The sequence below is a fragment of the Phyllostomus hastatus genome, unplaced genomic scaffold (assembly GCF_019186645.2).
Source record: "Phyllostomus hastatus isolate PE091 unplaced genomic scaffold, TTU_PhHast_1.1 phas_contig_86, whole genome shotgun sequence".
Classification (NCBI taxonomy): Eukaryota; Metazoa; Chordata; class Mammalia; order Chiroptera; family Phyllostomidae; genus Phyllostomus; species Phyllostomus hastatus.
The window spans coordinates 97080577-97108372 of NW_025333977.1; the positions used below are offsets into that span (position 1 = coordinate 97080577).

At 34.0% G+C, this 27796-nt stretch overlaps 1 protein-coding gene across 3 annotated transcripts in view; it reads right to left on the bottom strand.

Moving 5' to 3' along the window:
• ACAP2 (ArfGAP with coiled-coil, ankyrin repeat and PH domains 2) overlaps positions 1-27796 on the bottom strand; it is a 153755-nt gene continuing 125959 nt past the window's right edge. For 2 of the 3 annotated variants that reach the window (XM_045850762.1, XM_045850764.1), the window contains 10 exons: positions 23433-23641; positions 23025-23094; positions 19586-19677; positions 17864-18048; positions 16885-16977; positions 15581-15768; positions 14403-14512; positions 12733-12843; positions 10609-10670; positions 1-4789 (listed from right to left, as the gene is read on the bottom strand). In XM_045850762.1, coding sequence (XP_045706718.1) covers positions 4689-4789; positions 10609-10670; positions 12733-12843; positions 14403-14512; positions 15581-15768; positions 16885-16977; positions 17864-18048; positions 19586-19677; positions 23025-23094; positions 23433-23641 — 1221 coding nt within the window. In that variant the 3' untranslated portion in view covers positions 1-4688. The remainder of the gene's footprint in view (positions 4790-10608; positions 10671-12732; positions 12844-14402; positions 14513-15580; positions 15769-16884; positions 16978-17863; positions 18049-19585; positions 19678-23024; positions 23095-23432; positions 23642-27796) is intronic. The other variant, XM_045850763.1, reaches the window with a different exon arrangement.

Below are 27796 nucleotides of genomic sequence, written 5' to 3' on the forward strand. Positions count from 1 at the left end.
AAACCTTTGTGGTTTTTATTTAATGAATTTGGAGCCATACAACTCTGTGATCAGGCAGAAGAAAATTTCTGAAAGACCAAAATGGATTTCCTTATTGAAGCAATCAGGAAATAGGAGTGACATGGATGAATCCGACAGGGGTGGAAAGGAAAACAGGACCTTAAACATGACAGACACATCTACAGTTGTAGTTTACAATAAAGTGAAAATCTGAGTATAAAAGAACTATGCTAGAAATTTTTATTGACTTATAATTTTTTCAGCATACAAAGTATTTAATCAAGTGTAATATTTACAATTCTTACATAATGTACATTTTAGAATAACTACAATGTACTTTGTTCCATTTACAATGACAAACTACAGTAAAACGACATTCATGAATTAGATACAAATCCTCTACATACTAATAATAAGTAAATGTGTTGGTTATACATTCTTTAAAATATACCTTTTCATAGGTAGCAAAAATATTACATGTAATGTCTTTATGACTGGAATGATCCCAAAATTCCACAAAGCAGAAGTAAACACATATAGAAAAGTTAACTCATCATTTCTGAAAGTTAAGCTTTAAGCCTTTGTGTAAAATAAATGATGTCAATAATCTTTATAATGTAGCAAGCTTTCCCTGTTTAAAATTAATATCCAAAATATGGGCAGGGGTCTTGAGCAAAAATAAGGACATGTATAACATAAAACAGTGCAAAGACCAATAAAGAGAAAAGTTTATTTAATCAAACCCTGCTTCCCTCCCACCATTATCTCATTTTAAGTAGGTAAATTTATGTAAACAAAAAATGATGACCACAAAATCATATTTGTATATGTTGGGATTCAATGAAACTGAACCCAAGCCATTTCAGTTGTCTTTCATCAAGAAATTTGTAAGTCCAGGCGCACCTCAGAGATATTGTGGGTTTGTTTCCAAGACCACCACAATAAAGCACGTACAGCAGTAAAGCAAGTCATAATCTTTTTTGCTGGTGCAGTGTCTTGCCTTCAATTTGTAGAGACACATCTGTGAAGCCCAATAAAGCAATGTGCAATAAAATGAGGTATGCCTGTACATGGTAAATTAAAATTACTTTTGTGCTGTTGTACTCATTAATGTTTGTCATTGCAAAAATGTAAATTTTCCTACAATTTAATGTCTTTCAATCTGACTCTGTTCCTTCAAGATAATTTTATATCCAGGTTCTCCATATTTTTTGTTTTTATCAAAAACACAAGGAAAGCTGGCAGTCATTATCAGATTTTGGTGCTTTACAATGATTTCAAATCAGTTCACAATGCAAAGAAAGTGCCTTCGACTAGCAGTCAGAAGGGGTGCTAGTACTGTGTCACCAACCAGCAACCAAGTGACTCCCTTGGTAAAACAAGAGGAGAGACAATGTTGGCACTCTTAGAGTAAGACGGGACATCCTACCGTGAAACCAGATAAGACAAAGTAATGTCAAAGTACATTGTGCATGGCAGAACAGCATATAAGGGGACACTGCCATATTTTCACTTTGTTTCATCTCACTTGTTTTATTTGTGAGGACCCTGAATCCAAAAAGAACAGTAATTACTAGTTAGTGCTCTTTCTACTATATCATGCAGGCATGAAGTCATTCTGAACAAATGATTCTATAAAAGCATCATTTTTCCAGCTCATGTCCATGATAAAAAGTGCTATGAAACAAAAGAGTTAATTTGACACCCTAAGAGTGATATGGGAATGTCTTATTATTCAAAATGGGTACTATATTTAGTCTTAAATACAATTTGGTTTATTGTAACCATACTTTATGTGTATAAAATTATATTTCTAAAATACTGCTTAATGCATCACAAATTTGAATTGTTCAGATTGTAAAGGTATTCTTTTTTTCCAAAATGCACTCATGAAGAACCAAAATACATATTCCAAATTAAATCTATTTGTTTTGGAAAGCAAATTACCAAAGTTCATTAAAATCTATAATGAAGGCCAGTATAAATTAGGCAAACACTGTAATGCAGCAAATCCCTGGAAAATCCTGAATTTCTAAGGACTGTACACCAAAACTAATTTTTAAAACCTTACAAATCTTAAACATGTGTTACATTGAAAAGTTGCAAATAACTACTCAATTACCTTTAGTTTAGTTTTAACATGAAACTGCACTCAATCAACTCTTCATAGTACAAATATTAATCTAACTTAAATTAACGAGCTAATGATATGAGCTAAAAGAATAATGAGGAGGAACCAAAAAGTACTATCAGCAGATCAGTTAGGGAAAGAAAATAAAGGGTAATCACACTGACCTACGAAGCGCAAGAGTACGATTAACATTGTTTACACTATAATTTCTCAAAATGCACTGAATGATTTATAGCATAATACAATTCAGATTTGTTACATACTATAGAAAAGCTGTTAGTTGACACAGCTAAACTTACCCTGGTAAGAGTCAACCTACTTTGTAACTGTTATACTTTACAGCCTTGATGTTTACTGTATCATTTCTGCTGAATTTAATTCCAAATTATGTCTCAGCATATTCAAGAAATCAAGACACAGAAATGTATTTTTGTAGTACCAGACTCCCTGTACCATTAAAGATTTTGCATTCTCTGAAGATATTCAGAACCATGATCATCTTTCATGTACTTCAAATACATCTCTAACCATTAATTTTAAGTAGACACTAATTACTGTCATGTTAACAAGCCATGACTCAAGCCATAGGAGGTAAGAGTGTCATGAAAAATTGCCTTCACAGAGATCCCAGAGGTTTTCTGATACACCAATGGCTGGATCCAAAAGGAAAACTGCCTAGGCTTCCTCAGACAAAGATTAGAAGCTTTAGGAGTAAAGTACTAAGATTAAAACAGGAATAGGAGATAAAAAAGAAAAACAAAGCTCTCTCTTTTCCTCCCTTCCATTTGTTTCAATGTATTTTCTTATCCTTCAGTTTTTTAAAAAATTAATTTCAAAGTATAGTCTATAAAAATGTTATACATCTATAACTCTGATTTGAAAGAGGAAAGATTTAATGTTCCTGTTCATTGTTTCAATCACAATACAAGGCTTTGGAAGTTAGCATTTCCTTAGAAATAATTAATAAATATAGTTTTAATTCTTCTCTAATATGCAGTGATTATTACTAAATAAGTATCATATGCATGCAATTTGGCCAAACATGGAACCTTTTCTGTGATATGAATTTATTTCAGTATAATTCCTGTTTAGACAGATTCTGTTTTGATGCTCAATTAATTTATAAAACCTTAATTACTGGGGTGGGGCTGTTAGAAAATATATTATCTACGCAATTAAATATTATTTATCTACTTATTTGATTACTCAAGTTTAAAAACCTCTTTTATTTAGAAACTGAGTATCAATAATAACACATGTAACTTGTAAAAGATTAAACCTAGCTGTTGACAATATTAGAAAGAAGCCATGAGGAAAATTACTAAATTACTTTATATTCCTGATGAGATATGTCAACCAAAGATGGAATCAGACCAATTTGTAGCCTATACATGGTAAATTAATATATCTACAGTATTTCGGAATTCAAGGGTTTATGATCCATAAAACCAAATGTAAACCTATATAATGCTATAATTTAAAAGAATTACACAGTGTACAACAAGTACATAAGACAGATGTTGGAAAAATTAAAAAGTAATATATTTCCATATTTTAGTAAAAACTAAGAAAAACATGATTTTTTTTCTCCTTTTACAAAAAGATTTTTCTTTCACAGGGACCAATAACAAAAATATATCTTGAAAAAGACAAATTTCAAATAAAAATATTCTACATTATTTTATAAATCAACTTTTCCTTTCAAAGTTATAATCTGATGAAGACAATTTTGCAACATTCAAGTAATCTTTGAAACAGTTTTATTACATCAATAAATTTGTCAAGGTTTTAGGAAATCAACTCAACAATAAAGAACTATAAAATCTATAACTGAGAATCCTTTGAAGAAAAAAACTTAAGGGCTTCTTTTTGCTCCATAAAATAGAATAAATCTAAAGGGCTGAGTTATATTTACCTGTATAGCCACTGTACATATGTTGAAGTACTGGACAATAACCAGACATCTAAGGAGTATAACTCATTTATGAGCAAGTGAGGGAAACATACTCTTTGGTTCTAATAACTAAACTACATATTGTGTGTATGATAACTGGGCTACCAAAAGAAAACAAAACAATTTCTGAAACCCTCAAAACCATACAGGAAACTACCAAAAAGCTGTATTCTTGAGACAGGAAGGACAGCTGGCTCCCACTCGATGAAGACAGGCTTGACTGAATAATACAGGGCACAATGCACAGAAGAAAAATCAATGCTACCATCCACCAGCAAAAAAAAAAGAGAGAGAGAGAGAGAGAGAGAGAGATTTTTTGCCTAACTCTTAGGATCTAGTAACATAAAGTCTACAGACAACTTTTAGCTATAAAAACAGCCCTTTAAACAGAATTTTTTCCTTTCTTGAGGTTCTAAAGTAGGCTTCTCTTCCTACTAGTAAAGATCTATGTTTTACTTTGTATCAATGAATAGATACCTTTTCCTCAAAACACTCAATAGCTACTAAAATTAAGTAGAATTAAAGTAGTACAAATTTGTGAGTTTTCAGATGTATACGTTAGGAAGTCACAAGATTTAATAGTTTCCCCTTCTTAAAAAAAATTCAGAATTTCTGTGAATCTTGCTGGAAACGATTTAGTTTCTCTGGATTATTGGATGCCATTTGGGAAAAATCACGAAAAATGTCCTGGTAAGTTTCATCACCTGCATGGAAGTAAAATAAGGACACTTTTAAAATTTAAACAATGAAACATATTAATAAACATTCATTTTTATGACTAGTTACTATGTTATAATTCATTATATTAAAATTTTGTTCAGATAAGCATTTTTGAAAAAGATGAACTAAATATAAATGCTGGAAAAGTATGTAGAGAAAGAAAAAAAAAAACTATACCTGAATAAAGCACCTCAAATGCAGCCACAGAGTAAAGTTCAGAGTTAGAAAAGAGCAAAGATACAAGTATTTTAAAGTAATGTACAGAAATGCATTTAGTAATACATGAGAAATAAAAGTGAGGTATAGTAAACAAGGCATTCTTTTTTTCTGTTCATTTAATATGATTTTTAAATTTAATTTTTATTGTATTTTTTAAAACAAAGTATTCTTTAAATAAATATTTCCCTTGATCAAGACCAGAAGACCAAAAACAAATACTAAATGTTTCTGATGGATGCAAGTTATTAACAAGACAAAAGTGATAATCAGGTGTGTGTGTGTGTGTGTGAAACCTTATTTTAATATTATCTTTTAAATAACAGGTATTTTAATTTAAATAGCATGTGAAAAAAGTTCTTCTTAACTCCAACTTTAATGCTTAATTAAAACTAATGCACCTAATCTACATCTTACTAAATTTATAAAATGAAAAAGCCTAGAAAATGACTATGAAATTATAATTCCACATTTAGTCAGAAGTTTTTTATTTACTGTAGGACATATGAGCCAGAATGCTACAACAAAAAGGGGAATAAGTACCAAAAACATGTTAAATTAGAATAGACATATGTATATACATACAAATATGGTTTAGATTATACATATTGATACTACAGCAGATTGAATACTCTATTTCTTGCCATGAGAAATTAAATATATACACACATACAGACTATTCCTCAGTAAAGGATTTGTATAAAATAAAGTCTTATTTTCAAGATGAATCATTCATCATGAATGCTTCCTATTAAACATCAGCTTTATACAGAAACTTAGGATAGTTCTGTTTTCAAGATTTACACTGTCAAACACTACTGTACATGACTATTGTTGCAACATGGTTTTATAACTATTTCCCATACTATACCTTGCATCCATCTTATTATAAACTCATTTGCTATGGTTGTTGTTAATAGTGCCGTAAATTTTGTCAACTTTTGAAAACGGAGGTTTCTGAGGCAATAGATGTCATACCAAAAGCTAGAGAATCAGAAAAAAGTTTGTGGAGGGGGATAAAGATCTAGTAAAAAGGTCTAATAGCATAACCCAAAAATTTTCAATTAAAAATTTTAATACTTTCAATATTTAGTCTCTGCAAAAAGCAAGTTATTAAAATCTCTACATAGTGTTTATTTAACCCTGGAAATTTTCTAATGACCTGAATCAATCAATCTATTTTAAAAAGAAAAAAGGAGGGACCCTTAAGAGGGTTGGCTAAGAGTAATATCTAACTCATTATTACTAAAACAATAAAAATAAAGGTTGATATGTTAAAACAACTGGGAAGACAATCCAATTCATACCATGACTTCTTAAAAGTTTACTCCCACATTAAAAGTCAAACTACATCTCTTCCCATTTTTAGCCATTCTAAAAAATATAAATAAACCAAGTCCAACATTAAATATCAATTAAGAAACCATACAAAATATTTAACAATTTTTCTTATTCTTAGATACTGAATTAAAATATTTAAAATATTTATTGTAAACATTATAAATATTTTTAAAATACTATTTAACTGGAGAGTCTGGAATTTTACTTTCCAAGAAAGTGTTAAGTGCAGATTATAATATAAAAATACCACATTGATTTTACCATTCCACACCAGAAGTAACTTAAAAGGCACACATTATACATTCAAGAAGAAACAGGAAAAAGGATCTAGCAGACACTAATGCCAAATAGTTTACAGATAGCACCAGATGAGCATTCTTAAGTAGTGCAACAGTACGATGGCAATATATGGCTTCTACTATTATTAGCAATGCGTATTTTGTATAACAAGCTGTGTTTTTTTTCTTTTTGTGGGTTTCCAGTTTTCATTTTAAAATCATCTAGTACCTATTACACAATTACATTTGAGTAGAACCATTGTACCATGCAAAAAATATTATAAGATCTTTTATTCATTGAATTAAATGCTTCCTTGAAGGAAAATGTTGGTGCTATACCGATCACTGGTTTCACTTACTGAAAACATTTTAAAAGAGTTAAATCAATTCAGAAGGAAGTCTCACCTTCACAAATACACAAAAAACTTTTTGTTAATATCCAGTTTCTAATAAAACACTAAATAAAGGACTATCAATATAATTAATACCTTTCTTAGGCCTGAAAATGTGTGGTCAGAAAACAAATGTTACAATAAAGTTACTGAGATATTTAATATAGTTAACACAAATTGAACTTCAGTGTGATCTGATCATTTAAAATTTAAATATAATTTTAATCATTCAGAATTTTTCCCAAGGCAAATAAATATAACTTGTCTACACTAAAATACATAAATAATAACCCAGAATATAATGTTCTGGAAAGTTCATAAAGGTACATTTAACAGTTTACTGTAAATGATAAACAACTAATTACCCAGGAACTGATAATGCTAAATTACATTTCTTAAATTACTTAGTCACATTGTACTTCTCTTCAGAAAGTTAAATTTTCTGTATGCCTGGACAGCTTTGAGTTCTTAAATGTGGACTGCTACATCTCCATTGACAGTTTAAGTTTCTGAGTTTTGGTATTCAGAATAGCCACTGCAACAGCAATTACAAGGATCCAAGATTTTGTTGATTTTGCTTTTGAGAAAAGAGATGGCAGCATGTGAAGCCCTACCCCCAACTAATCCTGCCCATTTCTGGGTTGATTACACCCTCCTTCTATAACTGATTATATATCAGTGATCAGCCTTTGACAGCAACATACTCATATCCCAGCACTGGTTAAGTAAAGCAGTGATTTTCAACCAGCTGAGAAACTGCCAACAATCAAGAGGAACTGGTTTCCATTAATTCAGAGCAGGACATCGTATCTCACACAAACTCCCTACCCCCACCCAATCCTTCTAAGAGTTGCAGGAACTAATAAAGAGGGATAGAGAAGTCTTCCTTTCAGGAAACATGTGCTTTTAAGGTTGCCTTGCAAAAAACTGGGAGTCTGAGGTTAGGGTTTAGATGGAAAATTCAGAAGTTGGGTTTTCTAGAAATAGGTCCACACCTTTTAAATGCTAGGGCTCTTTATCAAGATTGAAAATACTTGCATTTTAAAATTATCTAGAATTCTGAGGTTGTTTTTCTTATGCTAGGCAACAACAAAAAAATCTAGGTAAAATAACCAATCAAAATCTATGAGAAAAATTTACAGTGCTAGGTAAAGGGGAAAAAAAAAGACCTGTTGCCTAAGCAAACCTATCTGCTCTCCAAAGACTCATAAAGGAAAAGTGGCCAGGAAGCAACCGCTGCACCGTTTCACCAAGTCACTGTATATGTATAAAACTTTTCTGCTTTAAATATCACGCTCTCTAAATAAATCTAATTAGAAAAATCTGATTATCATTAAGATGATCCTCAAATAGATCAAATTCTCATTTTGTTTCATGGATACACCATTTCCAGAATTCTGATCTATTTTTTAACCTATAAACTGAAATTTGAGAGTGGTAGGAAAGTTTGTTTTCAAAAAACAAGGCTTTTTTTTTTTTTTTTTTTAAACCCTGGCTAGTGTGGCCCAGTGGATTGAGCACTGGTCTGCAAAACCCGATGGTCGCTGGTTTGATTCCCAGTCAGGGCATATACCTGAGTTGCAGGCCAGGTCCCTAGTAGGGGACATGTGAGAGCCAACCACACATTGATGTTTCTCTCCTCTTTCTCCTACCCATCCCCTTTGTCTAAAAATAAATAAATAAAATCAAAAAAGGCCTTTTCCCCCTTCAAATTTTCATTCAAATAAATTGCAAAAATTTATTTTTCTAAGGATGAATGGAAAGTATATACCTGTAAACTTATACATAAAATGACAGTGAAAGAGACATATGAATACTCCTAAATGGTGATGGAAGCCCAAGCAATTTGGATGGAACTAGAAGTTGCAAGAACATAGAGGCCCCGTCCTTTCAAGTGTCCCATCTCCAGAGAAAAGTCAACTACAGACCTCACTCATCAGTTGGGTGTAACTTCATCAGCAAACACCTTAAGGAAAGAGCAGCTGACCAAACATTTCAATTTTTTAAATTTCAGGAAAAAAATTGTTTAACTCAAAATCTTGAAGATTACTCTTATCTCATAAATATTGGTTATAGCCTTTGAATAATTTTTATTTTAAAGTGCTTAAACATAAAGGCCTCAAAAATGGCCTAGTAATACTATCACTTAAGTATATGTTACAAAATTATAACTTATTTAAAAATCTAACATTCAAGTTTAAAAGAAATGGGTGAAATTCAGAAATAACACTGAGACTTCACCCTTAATCAGCTCTCTTACATCTTGGCATATCATGAGTCAGTAGTATTGTTTGATCCATAGGATTAAAGTGGGACACCCTAGATTAGAAGTATGTAGATAAAGTTCCTCTATTCTCAAAGTTCTTATTTGTTCCCTGTTAAATTACCAAAAATGAGTAGTAGATACAGTCCTCTGAGAAAAGAATTGGCCCCATTATTCATATTAATTATATATTAACCTGGTTAAAATAAAAGTAAATGGCTGAAGCCAGCACAAAGTACAGAAATTTGAAAACATTTTTAAATAGGAAGAATAGATATTACCAGGCCACTTTTAAAATAATATATTAATATTCACTAAAATAATCAAATATACCAATCTCAACTATTTTAGTCATGAATTCCAGAAATTTCTTACTAATATGTATATGAATTTAAAACAGGTAAATCACTAATCCATACACTCAAATTCATAAAATTGCAGATTCAGTTCTTTGATATATTCATCAAAGAGAGGAATCTGATCTACAACATTTCTTCCTTTTCTTAACATTCTGACTCAAGGGTGAAAATTACTCAAAATGAGACTTGAGCTGATCCTGAGTTAGATTTCTCTAATAGGATTAAGTCTACTTTGCCATCAGGTTCACAAAATACTGTTCAAAAAAACTTCTATTTATCCAACAGATACTGTACAATTGTCTGGGGTAAAGCTTTACGGTAAAATGAGACCTTTTCTCTACATCTTTCAAGTTAACTCCACTTCCATTGTGGAGTTCTTAACCTTCTAATAAATTTTATTTTAAACCTTCAACTCATGTTTATATCAGAGTACAAAACTCTTAATTCATTTTCTAGGTATTTTCCATACTGACTTATATATGCCAAACATATGGAGATTTGTTTTTTTCCCTGAACATAATTTATAGAAATTCCCTGAATAACAAAAAGAAAACCATTTTGTTATATTCACTTGACAGCTAAAGAGAATTTCAAAAAGAAAATGACTACTGTACTGCTGTAAGTGTATAAAGATATATGACCATTCCGTTCACTTCACTGGAATGTTGGTGGAAGACATCTGTACAGCAGAGTAAAGTCAGCAGCCAGAGTTAAACACAGCAAGTGCACTGTAATAGGAATAGTTATGGATATTTAAAGGCCCAGGAGTTAGCCACCCCCAAGAATTCAGTGAGTACAGTACATACTTAACAACTCATAATTTACAAGTTATTAAAACTCTATAATATTAAGTTAGTTTGCTAAAGAATTATGAGTCTTCCAATTGTAAACTGATAAATTCCTGAATGCATTTCTTATACTGCATTTCAGTATGATTATTAGTAGAATATTGACCTGGCTGTCCATAAAGTCCTTCTGATTCCCGCATCTCTTCATTCATTCTTGCTAAACGTAACCTAAAATTACATGAAAGCATTTTTAGATGAAGTCATACAATATAAATATTCATAAACTAATCAGTTACATAAGCAGGTAAAACATGTACTAATGTAATTTTTTTTACCAATATTTGCCACTAAAATAAACAGGCTTTTATTCTATCAGACCCAACAATCTGAGATACAAAAATAATTGTATTTCACTTTATACAATTCTCACGAGAGAAGCAATAAAAGTGCATTTCAGCTCTGTTTGGGCAGGATTCTTGCAGCACCTCAGTAGTGTGCTTCCTCTAGACTCCAGAGAATTCCTGGCTTCTACAGCAACCTATCAAACTTTAACTGCCAGCTGCTGAAATTACTGCTTCTATAGTATGCAAGCAACAGGCTATAAGAAGTTCACTCTGGTTCACTCTGAGGTGAGGTAGTTCCAGATGTGTAAACAGTGTGTTTTATCTCTAAATATTGGGAATATATTTCGATATACAAACATCATAATAATGACCACAGGTCACAAAGATTTTCCCAGAAATACCATATTGGTTATACATTCTTTTTGGGGTTATTCTTCCTGGCAGCAGGAAGTCATGAAGCACTGGATTAAGAAGACAAGAATTTCTTTCCATGTATTGCTCTCCTGTCCTTCAGGCCACCAAATACTCACTGCTTTCCCAGGCCTCTATCACTCTCTTCCAACAAGCTCTCTCTGGTACCTGCAGCATCTGACATGGGCTTTTCCTACTTTCTCACTACCACAAACCCCGTCCATCTCCATTTTCAACCACTTTGTGAATTACTAATAGCACCATAATTCTCCCTTTAGTAGTTTGACTTTTCAGAGAGAATGTCTATTTCAAAAATTCAGATAATTTGGGAACAGATATCTTTGAGGAAGAGGGGCCATAAGGATTGCCTGGGAACCCTGCAAAACCAAGATTTGTTTCTTTATACTATTCCTATCTTTTCTTTAATAACTTACCTTTCTCTAATGGCAAACCTATACTGATTTAATAGTTTAAAAATCTCCTACAATAGCCTCCACAGTAACAATAACCCCTCCAGTAAGAAAAGAAAGTTGAGTACAGAGAAAGTACTCTTTTTTAAAAATCTGGGAGGGGTCAGGGCAGAGTGATGTATGGCAAGTCAAGAATTCTCAGCGGGAGAATTCTCAGGAGTTCAAGCAGTCATGGGAGTTTCTCTTTGTAAGTGACTGAGATTTGGTAGTGTGAATGGAACTGTCTCTACTCATATAAAAGAGAATCAATAATTCTGGGCTTCATTCAGCCCAGAATAGGATGAAAAAGTGACTTCATTCAACATATGATTGAAATTTCCTACATAATAATGACACATAGATGAAATCACATTTCTAGATTACAAGTGTAACAAATAACTATGATCTAAGATAAAAATCAAAGACCTCAAAAATAATCCTTTAACAAATCATATTAAATTGTATCCAAACATTAAAAAATAAATACTTTTATCTTAAAAGAGTACTCTTTGAAAAATAAGTACAAACAGATCCTAAAGTATTACTGCCCAAAAGCAATGCAACTGCAAAAGTTACTAACACCAATGCAGGTGTCCTCCCTACTTATAATCCTCTAATTCTTGAGGTAGCAGAATAATAGCCTGTTACTGTACCAATCCAATCACCATCCCAATACTGTACTAAGGGTTAAAGAATATGTTTTAGTGAAATCACTGTTTTTTTTTTTTGTTCCTACTGGTCATGCAGTATAACAAAAGCGGTTAAGAACATGGGTTTTAGAGCCAGAATTCTTGGTTTCAAATCCTGCCCATCTCTACCTCTTAATAGTTGTTCAAATCATCTGTGGCTTGGCTTCCTTATGAGACTGATAATAATAATATCATCCTCATAGGGTTGTTGTGAGAACCAAATAAGTTCATGTGTAAATAAAGTGCTTAATACACTCAATGTACCGAGATAAGTATATGATATATAGTAAACAACTGGCCAGTTTAAAATTCATAACTACCAAGGAAATTCTATACTAACACTTCATACCAGTAATATATTATATGAGAAATAATCAAGTAAAAAGAAAACACTCACAAGGTCACTATATCAGCATTGGCTGCTTCCACGGCTATACTCAAAGGGTCTTTCCCTTCTTCATCAGTGGCATGTTGATTGGCACCTCGTTTTAGAAATAAACATACCTGCCTGTTTAAGTAAATAGCATTTTTGAGATATTGGCAATAAAAAGAATTACCTTAAAAAATAAAAAGCATTCCCTAACTTAAAGAAATAACATTTTTATTAGCGAATTCTTATTCATTCTACAAATACTTCAAAAAAGATTTTTATTTATTTATTTATATTTTCAGAGAGAGGGGGAGGGAAGGGAAGGAGAAAGACAGGAAGAGAGACATTTATGTGTGGTTGCCTCTCACGTGTCCCCATCTGGAGACCTGGTCTGCAACCCAGGCATGTGCCCTGCCTGGGCATCAAACTGGTGACCCCTTGACTCGTAGGCTGGCACTCAATCCACTGTGCCACACCAGCCAGGGCCATTCCACAAATATTTATTCAACGTTGACTCTGCTAAAATTGACCATAATCAGCATTTTATAAGTCTAGAGACATTTTCATATTTAACCTGGTACTATATAGCAAAGTAGGACATATAAATTATGGTCCCTGCCCTCAAGGAATATCATTAAAAGATATACACAGATATCTATAAACTTAAAACAAAAATCAATTAAGGTCATTATCTGGGAAAGAAGGAAGTCAACAGCAGGGTGGGAAGTAGTCCTCCAACTGTACTCTACAAATATTATAACTTGAAGAAATTGACAAAAATAAAATAAATATGAAAGCAGGAGTAAATGGTGTCTATAAAGTAAAATGGGAAGAAGTATGATTGTTTAAGAAGAAAATACAAAGAATGACTTAAATACTACCATTTTTAAGTAGACAAAAGTTTTTATAAAATTACTGAACTGAATCTCTTTAGCGATAGAGGGAAAGCATAAAAAAGAACAGTTTGCTTGTCAAGGTAATAAGAATTGGATATCCCAAGATGTTTTATTAAAGAACAATCACATATAAGGCCAACATTTTGACTTCATTTGTACCTTCTAATAGAAAGTCTGCTTTCAGGGTGTTATTACTCTGCAAGTCTAAATATTGCTCCAGAAGCCACGTCAATAGCACACTAATAATTTACTTTAAAATTTGACTTTAGCTATCCCGTGGGAAAACTAAAATGTCCAAAGTTACAAAATTCTCCCAAAATTTGTGTGTTATGTACATAATATATGTCTACATGCATAAGCACACACAGACTTAAAGTTGTCTGACAAAAATCACCATAATTTGAGTAAGTTTTAAAAACTGAAATTGACCTATATAAATGACAAGTGAAGTTCAAAGTAAGCTTTGAAACTTTCTTATCTGAAAAGTTAACACCTTTTTTTCCTGAATGAGATTTTTAAAATTTCAAATTTCATCTTGACAGTGTAAGTCATAAGAAAGTATCGTTTTACAAAGTCCCCCAATAGCCTTACCCTGAGAAAAAGTTTGTGATCTAGCAAAACAGTACTTTCAGTACCAGAGTTCTCTTCCATTAAGAAAAAAAAAAATGAGCTTACACAAAGTGATGCTCAGAAATCACTACTAGCTTCTTCTATTTTCTAACTCATCTCTTAAAGCAAAACATTATTTCAAAATAATTTTTCAAGTAAAATCTGCCTAAATATGTAAGCACTATAGCTTACCCTGTGTGCCCTAAGACGGTGGCATGGTGCAGTGGTCCCCGCCCTTGTACATCTCTTTGGTTTACATTAGCACCATTCTGTAGGAGGAACTCACACGTCACCAAAGAGCCCTTAGAGGAAAGAAGATAACAATGTACGAAAAAGAAACAACATATTTCTACTAAAAAGAGGGTTTACTTTATTCTAATAGCCTTTCTATTTCATTCTCCCCTAAAAAGAAAACACCCCCCAGCAAAATGATAAATTATGTAATCTCTTCCCAAGGACTAGGTTTTGTTTTTTTTTTTTTTATTTTAATCATTGTTCAAGTACAGTTTTCTCCCTTTTACTCCCATTCCAGCCCACCCACCCAACCCTCCCTACTTCCCTCCCATTACCACTCACCCCTAGTTTTTGTCCATGTGACCTTTAAATTTGTTCCTGTAAACCCTACCCATTCCTCCCTGAAATTCCTTCTTCTCTCCCCTCTGGTCACTGTCAGTCTGTCCCCTATTTCAGTGTCTTTGGTTATATTTTGCTTGTTTCTTTGTTTTGTTGTTTAGGTTCCTGTTAAAGGTGATATCATGTGGTATTTGTCTTTCACTGCCTGGCTTGTTTCGCTTAGCATAATGCTTTCCAGCTCCATCCATGCTGTTGCAAAGGGTAGGAGCTCCTTCTTTCTTTCTGCTGCATAGAATTCTATTGTGTAAATGTACCATAGTTTTTTGATCCATTCATTCACTGATGGGCATCTTGGTTGCTTCCAGCACTTAGCTATTGTAAATTGTGCTGATATGAACATCAGGGTGCAAAGGTTCTTTTGTATTGGTGTTTTAGTGTTCTTAGGATACAGTCCCAGCAGTGGAACTGCAGGGTCAAAAGGCAGATCTATTTTTAGTTTTCTGAGGAAGTTCCATACTGCTTTCCATAGTGGTTGTACCCAAGAACTAGTTTTAATAAAGATTCAATTTGCAGTTTGTGAGCTGGCAAAACACACTACTTTCATTACCAGAATTCTCTTCCATTAAGAAAAAAAAAATTGAGCTGACAACAATCAAAGTGATGCCCAGAAATCTACTAGCTTCTTTGATTTTCCAACCCATCTCTTAAACAAAAAATAATGCTGAAGCCATTTTCCAAATGAATTGTGCTTTTGTATGCTTTAGTACTACTGAAAACCTCAAGATACAAATCCATACCCCTAATACAGCCTGAATAAGTGGCGTTGCTTTGTTTTCCTCCGAATTAGCCCAGTTCACATCTGCATCATGAGCCAAAGCTTCAGCCATTTTAGGAAGATTTTTTTCATATGAAGCCCTATAAAGCTGGAGTCCTGGATTAAGATGTTTAGAGTCAAGAAACACAGAAGAATCTTGCCTTTCTCCCTCTGAAAACCAAACACAAACACATCATTAATAATGAACTCTTGGGGAAGAAAAGAATGGGAAGTTATTGTTTCATAGTCCCAGAGTTTTAGTATTGTAAGATGAAGAGTGCTATAGACGGAGATTAGTGATTCACAACAATGTGAATAGACAATGTCACTAAAATATACACTTAAAAATGGTTAAGGTAATACATTTTACGTTATGTGAAACTTACCACAATAAAAAAAAATCAACTTTGTCTCACAATGTGAAAGTTGTGACATAAGAAACCATTAACTTAACAAAATGAGGTGATGGGAGATTTTCAGGAAGATATTTTATTTCCAATACTAATCACTCCCCAAACAGTGAACCTTCTTTTCTTATAAAGCCATCAACGGGTATGTCAGGACTTTGTTGTCTTGCCAGCATCCAATAGATTGGTTAATTACTCTGTACTAGGGTAAAATTAGGTATATGCCAATAAGCCTGGACTTAAAGTCTAAGAAGAGTCAGTAAGAATCCTTAAAAGAATTTTACTACTAGACAACACTTGACTTTATTCCTAGGGTGATCCAATACCATCAAAAACTGCAGTACAAACAATTCAGATAAATTTGAAGAGTGCTTACTACCCTAATTATTCTGCAAGAACAAAATCACTAGAATCATGAAGGAGAATATAAGACTAAAGCATATGTCAGTAAAACAGAGAAAAACCTATTGGGGAGGGAGCTGCAGATCGCTTTCTTCTGATAAGATAGCATAGCCACACAAAGAAAAAGATAGAGAGTAATAGTGAATTTTAATCCAAAAGATAAAGAGTAATAATATTTAATCCAAAATACAAAAAGTAATAATTTATAATCCGCATACAGTTCATGTGGATTAAAAATTATCCTTACTATTGTCAAGGCACTTTTAGCACATATTATGAGGCTCAGAAAAATGTACAGCTAGGAGAGAACTTTTCAAATATAAGAAATCGCTGCCTTTTCATTAAACTGTACTACTCTTTCCTTAGTTCCTTCCAACAGACTAACAACCTGCTTTAGAAACTAATCAAGACTAGGCATTTAATACATGCATTTTCTAGTAAATAATGCCAGTTAACATTGAATTTCACCAAAACTCACCAGGCTCATATAAACTATTGGCTGACACTGTGGAGGGTAAAGATTCTCTTCCATCATCAGAGCTCTGCTGGATTCCACTGTCATTACTTTTGACTGTTTTAAAGAAAAACCAACTAGTGATTTTAGAGAGTCATTAAAAAAATAACCTCCCACAAACAACGAGGCTTGAAAATGAACTGATATGTCAATGTAAACTCAAAGGGTAGTAGAATACATTTAATACAATTTTAATTCTTTTGAGCACTTGGTGTATCAAAAAATGAACCAGTTACAAAGCCTGAAAATAAACTTATTTTCAGACTTGTAATACATCTCATTACCCCATAATATGTAAGGGGTAGTAAAAAGCTTAATTTATTGTATGAGTGTAAGTAATGTGTAATTCTGAGACAATGGGTAACATCTAGAGAAATGGCCACACTGCACAATGACCACCGGCACAGACTTGGAATGCTTCATAAGAGTAGTACTTACTACTACGGAGTTTTGAAGAGGTATCAAAGTAGGAGAAGAGTGAATCTAGCTCATCAGGACAGAACAGAGACTCCCGCCTGGCCTCGTCGCTATTTACAGCAACCACTGGGGACATGCAAGTTAGCAAAGCACAAAGCAGGCAGTAAGAAGGGAAAAGGGCAGGAAAAAAACATTATTGGGAAAAATTTAGGAAGAAAAAAATAGGAAGGACATTAGGTGGTTAATCAGATATTTATGGCTTTTATGCCATGATAGAGTAATAATTCCCATCTCCCTCTGCACTTTAAGCAGTTTTAGTCTTTAGAATATACACATTACCTAGAAATCTGAATTAGCAAGACTTAGTAATATAATAGTTTTAAAGACAGAGTCCAGTTTTTCCTTAGAATATGTAGAAGGAAATAGATTTTTAGCATTGAAAAAATTTCAAATGGTTAATAATTCAGAGATTAAGAAAGTGACATCACCTTATGAAAATATTATATATACAAGTAAGCTGTAATACCTGAACTTTGGGGAGATGCTTTCATTTGGTCACCTGGTCCAAGTTTAGAAATGCTTAGCCTCTTTTCTTCACAACTTCTGGAGACAATCTTTTTTTCCTGCTCAGGAGGTGATGATGATGCAGAATATTTATCCACAAATTTCTTCTCCACATATTTTGCTTTGATATATGCCTCTTTCTCCTGTCTGGTAAACATAAAAATATCATGATGTTCTGCTTAGTCTCTGAGCATAACTGATACTGAAAAGAAGCCATTATACATATAATGAATATTTCAAAGAAAGTTAGTAAATGAAATACTAATTAAAACTGAATTTGTGATGATATGTACCATTTTCCTGCCAAATATTTAATGAATTATGATTTCATATTCAAATTAAATACAGATCATAAACTAAAGATTTCATATACTGAACGATCACTACTGGTAAGACAACTACTTTAAAACAAAATAACATTCCTAACTTAAGGGGGAGAAAAGATGTCACATTTAAAGTTTTGATTTCTTATATAATCATAGAATGCCAAGTTTGTTCTATACATTTTCTTACCTATATCATTTAAAAATGCTTAGGTATTTGGGTAAAATAGGATATTTCAAGGTCTAAAGTAACTCAAACAGCAATGCTTTAGCAAATAAATAATCTGATTTAAGTAATATTGGTTTACAGTATAATAACTTTAAAATGATATTGTGTATATATAAAGATTTAGTCAACTGCAATATACCAAAACCCAAAATGAACTATTAGCCACTTTATTCAATGAGAGTCTCCATATATAGAAATGGAAGTATAATTTCAAACACAGCAATTAAATACTCCTTGTTACCTTGTCACCCTTTAAATTTTTTTTTATTTTTTTTAAATTTATTTTAGAGATGGGAAGACAGGGAGAAAGAGAGGGAGAGAAGCATCAATGTGCAGTTTCCTCTCATTCGCTCCTTGTTGGGTACTTGGCCTGCAACCCAGGCATGTGCCCTGACTGGGAATTGAATCAGCGGCCCATTGGTTTGAAGGCCAGTGCTTAGTCCACTGAGCCACACCAGCCAAGGCTACCTTGTTACCTTTAATTCTTCAACATCATAATGTTATGTATAAAGCATGTGATTAACAAATATCTGCTGAACTAAATCACACAGCGTAAAATTATTCACTGTATGTAGTAGAAACTTTATCCTTAGATACATTAATGAACAGATTTTCTCTTTTTTAAAGGCTGGCCACTAACAGAACATTGGTCTACTTTAACTGCCAAGAACTTTTACATTCATATACAGAACCTTAATTTTTAAGATTCTTATCTGGAGACTATAATTGACTGACCAATAAAAAATAATTTTGTAGCCATATTTTAATAGGAAGAGAAATGATCTCTTCTAAACAGTCTGTTTCATTATTACATATGAGTTATAGTGAAATAAAATCACAGTCATATTTCTGATTAGGGAAAAAAAAAAGATAACATATTAAGACAACGGAAATATCCTGACTGGTGTGGCTTAGTTAGTTGGGCATCATCCCATAAAGCAAAGGTCGCCAGTTAGATTCCTGGTCAGGGCACACGCCTGGGTTACAGGTTTGGTCTCTGGTTGGGTGTGTATGAGAAGCAACAAATCAATGACTCTCTCTCACATGGATGTTTCTCTCTCCCTTTTTCCCTCCCTTCCTTTGTCTCAAAATCAATAAAATCTTTTTTTTTAAAAGACAACTGAAATAGTACCTTTGTCCTGGTTGTGGTTTCTTTATTCCCATTTTTTCCACTTTAGCTTCATAAACTCGATTGATAACATCATTCCCCAACTCACACATAAGCTGTTTAGCAGGGAAATAGAAAAATAAGCCATAAATTCCTAAAAATACTATGAAAGTCATTAAAGCAAGTACACCTAGGTAATTCCTTTAGCATATTCTGTAACTGCTCATTCCACAAAGAAGTTTAAAGTTAAAGCAAAATGAAATAAGAGAAGAGTGCAATATCACCATCTGCCATTGTTCACCAAAATACCTCTCCTGAAGGATTACCACTCCTAAAGAAAAAGCCTTTGCCTCTCCCATCTCCTGCTAGTTTCTATCCTTCCACCATGCCTAGCACAATGCTGCATATTATTCACAATGTTGAGTAAATTAAATGAAAAAAGAAGTCCAAGGCCAGACAGGTAAAGTTTTAAACAACCCAGAACTGAAGTAAACTATTTTCTCCTTATACTTCATATATAAGAATTTCAAAATATTTTAAAACTTTTGGTCATATTTTTTTAAAACATCATACAGTTGTGTTACCAACAAATTTTCTAAATTGAATCTACTGAGTTGGTAACTACATACAAAGTTGATACAGAAATTAGATTCCTACCTCTATTCTCCCACTTTCTTCATCTTTGAATTAGTAATGAATAGTAGAATCTACGTAAATAGGGGTCTACCTTAGAAGTCAATTTATCACTTCAATTTAGATGTTTACACAATAATTACACAAAGCAAATTTTTTACTTTACATAACTGAAAGAACTACCAGTTTATACAGAGTGAAATAAAATCAAAAGCACATTAAGAACACAATTTTCAAACAAAATGAAGAGTACACCACAAAAATTAAGCTAAATGGGGGGAATTAAAAGAAGTATACTATTCACTGTGAGTTTTGTTAATCTTATCAGAAACCCAGATGTGAGCTAAAATTATTTGTGACATTTTCATACATATGAATCCCTACACATGCAAAAAAAGATATATTGGTTTGATGACTACTACCCTGCAAATGTAAATTTGCAAATGGCCCTATGCTAAAATAACCCAATGAAAACAACTTACTATGCCAAACCATTAGGAAGCTTACTCTAGCAACATGTGTCATATTTTTATCAAGAATTTATATAATTATAAAAGATTAAAATTAAGCCACAGAACCTAAGATTTTTTTGAGAAAACAAACATGTAGGAACCCTGGTTTTCTTAAGAAGTGAACTGATTCGGAATTAAGAGTCCTACATAAACTTATCAATTTTTAAAATCCAATATAAAAATGACAGATTGGTCAACATAGTCTCATATGTGTCCCAAAACAATATACTTAATATTAGCATTGAGAAACTTATACATTTGAAAGACTTCTGGCCAAGATGGACGCATAAGTAGACACACTTGGCCTCCTTGCACAACCATAAGAAGTATCACAACTAACCTCAAAACAAAAATAACCAGAACTGCTAGAAAACTGAACTGTCTGGAAGTCCAACAACTAAGCTTTAAAGTAGAAATATTTATCCAGACGGGTAAGAAGGGCAGAGACAAGGAGTTTGGGTGAAGAGGGCACAGTGTGGCAGCAAGGCAGCAGAAGCCGGAAGAATAGGTGGTCCTACATTCACGTGTGGCATATAAAAACTGAGGACACCTGGGGAGGGAGCCACCCCAGCCCCAGGCTAGACCACTGCAGCCCAGGGTTCTAGTGCCAGGAGAATAAAGCATCATAACCTCTGGCTGTAAAAACTAATTGGGTTTGGGGTGTTGGAAGAAACTGCCAGTCTCTCAGTCAAGTCCATTTAAAGGGTCCCCAGAGTCCTAGAATGTATGCAAACCCATCCACTCTGGGAACCACCACTACGAAATAGCTTAGAGGGGCTCCGGTTGCATACAGGAAGTAGGTAAAGTGACTGGAACTGGGCAAGGGCTAAGCAAGTGGCATTGTTGCCTCTCGGCTCCTCCCCCACAACAAGCCACAAAGTGGTGAAGCAGGTTGCCCTGTCCTGGCAAGTACCTAAGGCTCTGTGCCTTACAAAGTAAGGGTTGCATTTCAAGATAGCGAGTCAAAACAGCTCTACCTAATACACAGAGGCAAACACAGGGAGGCTGCCAAATTGAGGAGACAAAGAAATATGGCCCAAATGAAAGAATAGATCAAAACTCTAGAAAAAGAGCTAAGCTAAACAGAGATGGCCAACCTATCAGATGCAGAGTACAAAACACTGGTGATAAGGATGCTCAGAGAACTCACTGAGTACTGCAAATGCATAAGGGAAGACATGAAGGCTACACTAAATCAAATAAAGGAAAATACAGAGGGAACCAACAGTGAAGAGAAAGAAGCCAGGATTCAAATCAATAATTTGGATTGTAAGGAAGAAATAAACAGTCAACCAGTACAAAATGAAGAAATAAGAATTCAAAAAAACAAGGAGAGAATAAGAAGACCCTATGACACCTCTAATAGTGCCAACATTGAATCATAGGGATGCCAGAAGAAAAGGAAGGGCAAGAAATTGAAAATTTATTTGAAAAACTAATGAAAGAAAACTTTGGTGAAGGAAAGAGACATACAAGTCCAGAAAGCACAGAGAGTCCCATACAATTTGGACCCAAAGGGGACCACACCAAGACACATCATAATAAAGATAGAGAGAATCTTAAAAGCAGCAAGAGAAAAGGAGACAGTTACCTACAAAGGAGTTCTCATAAGACTATCAGCTGATTTCTCAAAAGAAACTTTGTAGGCAAGAAGGGACTGGCAAGAAGTATTCAAAGTCATGAAAAACAAGGATGTACAACCAAGATTACTCTATCCAGCAAAGCTATCATTTATAATTGAAGGGCAGATAAATGCTTTCCAGATAAGGTCAAGTTAAAGAAGTTCATCATCACCATGCCCTTACTATATGAAATGTTAAAGGGACTTATTTAAGAAAAAGATGATCAACACTATGAACAGCAAAATGACAACAAACTCACAACTATCAACAACTGAATCTAAAAAACAAAAACAAAAACAAACTAAGCAAACAGCTAGAACAGGAACAGAATCACAGAAATAGAAATGACTTGGAGGGTTATCAGTGGGAAGGGGAAGGGGAGAAATGGGGTAACAGGTGCAGGGATTAAGAAGCATTAATTGGTAGGTACAAAATAGACAGGGGGAGGTTAAGAAGAATATATGGAGAAGCCAAAGAACTTATGTGCATGACCCATGGACATGAAATAAGGGAGGACTGCTGGATGGAAGGGGAGTACTGGGCAGAGGGGGGAAGGGTAAAAAAAATTGGGACACCTGTAACAGCATAATCAACAAAATACACTTAAAAAAACTTATACATTTGTAAACCAACTATCTAAATTCATGACTATTTATATAAAAATACAAAACATTTTAAAGCAAGTATTTATTTTACCTTTAAAAGTTCAGGCTCCCAGGTGTCTAAAGTTAAAGAACGTACTTTTGAAAAATGAACTCCAAGACTCCTATGAGGGGAAAAAAGACTTTGTTAATAGTAAACTATCAATCTCTATTTGCTAATTATGCAAATTACTTTCCTCTTACTATGTGACAGTCTCTACTATAGCCCTTAACACGTATATAATTAGAAATGATATATATCTTCTGATTTCAATCACTGGTGAACCAGAGTCCTCAAAAACTATTCACAGAACAGAATTGTATCCACTTTACAAAAGATAAACAGATACAGACCAGCGGTCAAATTAGGCAAGTAGAAAAGGCTCTCTATTCAATGGGACATGATAATTTACAATGCATGTTTATCCAAAAGAAGTCTCTCAGCTTGGGCAGGCATACCCACCGATGAATCCCAGAACACTCGATACACAGGGTGATGCCCAGGTTGATGCTGGCCCACCGTGGGTCTGCCAGGCCACAGTCACAGCAGCTGGCATTGCCAGGGATACACTGGACTCGCTGCAGTGCACTTTCTCCTTTCAATAATTTATCTTTTGACTCATTTCCAGAATCCAAGCTTCCTGTGGATGGGGATGATTTCTTATCCAGCTTCTAAAAGGATGAAAAATTATTCATTTCTGTTTTAAAAAAGACTGTAATATCATGTTGCATTCTACATGCTCCAAACGAAAGTTTATGATCAATAAATTGAAGGTCTATTATGGACCTACACTAGGCATTGTTGGAGGCATTAGAAATTTAAGAATGGAAAAATATAAGTTCTTCCATCAACTGGTCTTGTGGGTAGAAATATATAACCATTGAAAATTTATAGATATATAAATAACTAATACAATGAACATATGCACAAGATATGAGGTCAAAGGGAAGGAAGAACGTGAATTTAACATGCAAAATGAGAAACAGAGGGAAGGAATAAACATGAGACTATTAAGGCTTGAGAATAAGATAAATATTATTTTATACCATGTTTTTCTAAGGTATCCAATTACTGTATTTTTTCGGACTATAAGATGCACCCCCCAATTTGGGAGAAAAACAGGGGTGCACCTTATAGTCTGAATGTAGATTTACATTTACATTGGTGAAATATTATGTTATTTATGTTATTAAATATTTTACCACACTTTTTGCTTCAAAAGTTTTTTCCTGTTTTCCTCCTGTAAAACCTAGGTGCATCTTATGGTCTGAAAAATATGATAACTCCAAGCAAGTTATTTCAACCTATTCGGTGAATAGCTGGAAAAGGTACAGCCTTTTATTAAAGAATAGATTGATTACATAATTATAATTACAGAGTGAATCAACAATAGAATACTCAGTATCTTGAAATGCCACAAGTTATTAGGAAAAGCAAAAGGCATAAGCAAAAACCTTTTTTTTTTAAGTTTACAGCAAACTCTATACTAATAATAATTAAAGGTGTAGTTTGGGGGATCCTAAGCAATTAAAGATATGGTTTAAAAAGTATTTGGATTTAAAAACATTTCAACAAGCCAGTATTTTAGTACAGAATAAACAGAAATATAATTTGGTCCTTGCTTTGATCTTCCTGAAAACCCAACTCAATAGCCATTATTAGGTAAGCCAAGCAAAAAAAAAAAAAAAAAGTGTGGGTATATGGAATTACAGAAAGAGGAGTTGGGCTGGATGAAGAGCATATCTTTGAATGGGGGCAATGCCATGCAGTTTGTTGGATCCCAAGCTGGATAAGAAGGGTATCTTCACAGGACAGCAGCCCAGCAAGGGAAGTAAGAGCCTGAGGAAGGAGAGCCATGTGGAGTAGGAGTGCCACAGTGTGAGGTGTCATAGCCAGAGTGGGCGGAGGGGGCAGGTGGCAGCAGAGAAAGGACATTGGTTATATATAAAAGGAACTGATCATATAAACAAACATGTTAAAATTAATGGGAGTCAGATTTTTCACTGCTGAGAAAGAAGTTACTCATAAGAAAAGCAGAGAATTAGAATAAACTCTGTTGTATCAGATTAGAACTGGAGAAACCAATAAGCACACTAATGGTTTTCAATACAAATAGACGTACAAAGAAATATAGATGTAAATATATGTATGTATGTATGTACCATATATATATTCTTTTATCTTAGTTTCTAAAAGCCATTCCCTATCAAAAGGAACTAGGGCTCTTTGAAGAAACTGCTGATTTAAGAACTGGTGCAGAGAAAGTACAAACTGAAACTGAAACATCTCATCATGTTAGAAAGTAAGGAAGAACTCAAAGACTGAAGGGACCATGCAAAAAGGACACAGAAACCAGGGCTCTATTGGCTAAACTTGGGTCAATCTGAGCAACAAAACAAATAATAATAGTAATGGATATAATAGTAATAGTAATGGTTTTAACACATTCAATAAAATAGGGGCCTATACTAACATAATAAAAAATTAAAGCTTGATAAGGAACAGAATATTTATATAGTCTCCAAGTACCTCCCCTACAAAATACTTAGGAACTTCACAGTAAAGAAGTGTAGCAGACACCACCTTAATCATGTGATCCAAATTAATATCACCAATAACGGGACAAATCAAAATCAAATGCCACCTGAGAGGGTGCAGTGAGAACAGAGAGACATTTATATAATATTCCTGCCAAAGATGCATAGCCTTGTGAGTAAACACCAGACAAACCCATACTGAGGGACATTCTACAATAACTAGTCTACAATCTTAAAAACTATCAAACTCAAGAGGGTCAAAGTAAGACTAAGGAACTATTCCTGACTAAAAGAAACTGAAAAGTCATGACAACTAATGGTACCTATGTTTCTGGACTAGATCTTCTGCCATAAAGAACATTACTGGGACAACTGTTAAAACTTAATGATATTTGGGAATCAAATGGCTGTAATGCATCAATGTTCATTTCTTGATTTTGATGGCTATACCACAATTATATAGGAGAATGTCCTAGGCTGTGGGAAGTATTGATACTAAAGAAATTGGGCAAGATGGTGGAGGAGTGAGAGGAAGTTATACAAACATCCTTCCAGGACCAATCTGGAATTACAACTAAATTGTGGAGTAATCACTGGGAACAAACAACTGAACAACAGCGAGACAAGAGCCTTATAACCTTGGACAGACAGAAGAATCAGTTTCAGCACAATCTGACTAGTAAGTAATGTAGTAGAGACTTGAGAAGGCTGGCTGGGTGCCCACAGGTGGCAGTGCCGGAAGAATAATTAAGAGGCTGGTTGAATATCCCTGAGAAGAATGGGGTCTAAACCTTAAGGTAGGATCCCTAGCCTAGACCACCCGAGCCCAAAAAGTATAACAGATAACAACTGGTGTCAAAAAGTGGCAGGACTGCTGGAGATGCAGAGCCTTTTAAAGGGCCAACACACAAACTTTCATTTGCAGTCACTTACCCAAGTTTCCAGCAAAGGCAGGAGCAGAGTTGGCTAGAGATGCTTGAGGAGAAACTGAGGACAGAGGCTTTGGGGAGAGAGCTGAGAGGATAGCTGCCAGGATCCTGGTGCTGAGTCATCACCCCTACAGCAGCAGCCATCCTGCTCAGGTGGACCACTCCCCTCCAAGCAGCAGCAGCCTGAGGGGAAGCAATAGCTCCAACCCCAAGAGGTATTCTGCCCTGCCCTAAGGGACTTAAGCCTGACTGCTGAGTGCAGACTGACTAGATTAACAACTGAAGAAGTCAGCCATAGACAGTAGATCCCTGGAAATCAGGAATCGGCTGCCTAAGATCAGACAGGGTCAACATCTGACATCACCAGAAGTGTACCCAGAAAGAAAGAACAGTGGTAAACACCAGAGATACTGAGATGAAATCACTGTGGTCTTTTCCATGATTTGTGACATTTCTTACTGCATAGCTTTTTAACATTCATTTCTTGTCCATCAAGTTTGTGCATATTAAATCACTAGATTATATACTATAGTTTATTTCAATTCACATATTTTGCCCCTCCCTCTTTTTACCCCATTTTACCTTCTTTCCTCTCATTATTTTCATTTTAAATTGTTTTCTCTCTTGCTACAACCTTTTTCCATTCCGCACTCCTACTATTTCTTCCCTGTCTAGCCTCATAAAACTAATTTTCTTGTTAATGGTCACCTGACATCCTTTTCCCCTGCTCTTAAAATAACCACGTTCTCTCTCTACCTTCAGCAATCTTGCTACCTGGTTGTGGATAGGGAAGTTGTTCATGCATTTTTTTCAATTTTATCTATAGATCCTCACTAACTTTGTATTTCCAAACTCAAATTTTATGGGTCACTTCTCCTACTCTATTTTTTGTCTCAAATTTTTAATTTGGCTCTGTCTTAGCCTGTTTGTTTTACTTTTTTCTTCCCTTTCTCTGTCATCCTGACTTTTTATTTTTCTTTATTCTCCTTTTTTCTTTTTCTTTTCATCTCAAATTTTACTTTTTCCCAGTCTTAGCCTGTTTTTTTTTGTTCCTCACTCTTAGTATTCCATTTCAATATCACTTCCCATTCCTCTGGACATCTCTTAAGCTTTTATTTCTTTTTCCCCTCTCACTCACATACCACCTATATTAATTTTAGCTAATTTGTTTTTGACAGTGCTATGGTCGATCTTTCTCTCCAATTTGGCTCCTATATTTTTAGCACTTATTTACTTTTTCCCCTTCCTTTTTCTTTCTCTCTCACTTTATTAATTTATTTTTTAAAAAGTCTACTAATTTTTTAAAAAGATTATTTATTTATTTATTTTTAGAGAGGGAAGGGAGGGAGAAAGAGAGAGA